The 1,625-nt window shown below is 55.0% G+C and overlaps 1 protein-coding gene across 1 annotated transcript; it reads left to right on the forward strand.

Annotated features, from left to right (window-relative positions):
- Positions 1–1,209: 1,209 nt before the first annotated feature.
- Positions 1,210–1,582, forward strand: H310_08942 (hypothetical protein; the record flags this gene model as incomplete). The annotated part of the gene is made up of 1 exon (XM_008874872.1): positions 1,210–1,582. A coding segment is annotated over exon 1 (234 nt), but the record flags the coding sequence as incomplete, so codon positions are not given.
- Positions 1,583–1,625: the final 43 nt, after the last annotated feature.

Consider the following 1,625-nt stretch of genomic DNA (forward strand, 5'->3'; position numbering starts at 1 on the left):
GCGCAACTTGATTGGGAAAAGGTGTAGAAGAGCTTCAAAACACATTTCATGGGCCCAAACTATTTAGTTCCATTCCTTCAAACACTAAATATATCCTAGTCACGGCAGGCCTGTAAAAGTGGAAACCGCGCGCCATGTCCACTTGCCCTAGGCGACGGACCTTCCTGCAGAAGAGATGGCCGTCATGGGCGGCAAATCTGACCGTACATCATGCTCTCCCTTGGCGCAAGAAGCTCGTTGCACGCGCATTCGCAACAACTTGAACCCGGAATGGCATCACGCGAACTTTGACTTCAAGGTCGACCCGATATGGCATGGCCCACTGGAACGCGTCCGCATTCAACTACGACTTGATATCGAGGCACGACTTTCGTGAAGCAGTGTTCATCCCAATCAAGAGCATCTCGAAGTAGAGCGCTTCTGGCCAGGTGGACGACAACAAGGCCCTATCGCCGGCATCCACATGCCAACCGAAACAGCACACGACCCTGGAATTGCTAGACGATACCGAAGCTGCCGATGTGTTATATACTGCACAGTGTGGGAAAACCAACGGTACCGTTCCACGACCACGTGCCATATTCTCCTCTGAAAGTGAAGTAACAACAACTTGAAAAGCAACACCCCGTGTTCCCGCGGAATTGTAATCCACGTGTATTACGGTGTCCTCGCAATGTTTGAACATCCGTGTCAGTGTGTAGTACCGTAGGCGTACAGTGCTGGTACGGCGTAGGCGATGAAGTGTGCAGTCAGTACCCTAATGCCCAAATTCACTTTTGCTTTTCCCTTGAAAGACAGTGAGAGTCGCCAGCGATTCACTTGCCGAGTCGGGGACCCGGAAGTGAGAACAAAGAATTCTTTAGTAGCAGTTGCTGTTGCAGCTTTTCCTATCGTTCGGTGGAGAACGACCAAGACGTTCATGGAACCTGAAGACTTCGACTTCGACGAACGAGACATCAAAGCGCGCGCCGAAGGAGCGTCGCGAGTGAGATCACGGAGTCCGCGTGGAGGTGAGAGGTTCGAGTCGCCGCGTGGACGACAACTTCGAAGTGCTGCCAGCTGGCAGAGACACGAAACGTGGAATGCACCGGTGTCAGCTCCAGTCGCCGCGTCCGCTGCGCAGTCCGATGGGGCGGCAGCGGAACCGGTGGCTGCTGCGGCAGGTGCCACACCAACGCCAGCTTCGGAGCCAGCTCGCACGGCCCGTGGAACGTCAGCCGCAAGTGATGCTGCGGATGGGCGTGATGACGAAAGCATGGGCGCCAGCGACAGGATGGTCTTCAACGCGCCAGCCATCCCACAGGCGCCAAAGTTTAAGGGCTAGACAAAGACCGAGCGCCGTCAATTCATGAGAGAGTACAACCAATACCTGGAGCAGGTGGCCGCATTGCAGACGACTACCACTAAGCCCTTGGTTATGCCGGTGTCAGACTGCATTGACTACTACACGAAGAAACGAATAGCCATGTGGGAGCTGGACAAACCAGCTGACTCTGTCACGGAAGCCGAATGGGTCGGATGGATGCGCCTCGGCTACGATGTTTTACCGTCTGACCTCGACGCGATCCGCGCTCGGCTGCGCGGTTCGGTTAAATTCGACCTGACTATCGTGGACGTCGACTCTC

This window comes from Aphanomyces invadans (genome assembly GCF_000520115.1).
Source record: "Aphanomyces invadans strain NJM9701 unplaced genomic scaffold supercont1.19, whole genome shotgun sequence".
NCBI classification, from domain to species: Eukaryota; Oomycota; class Saprolegniomycetes; order Saprolegniales; family Verrucalvaceae; genus Aphanomyces; species Aphanomyces invadans.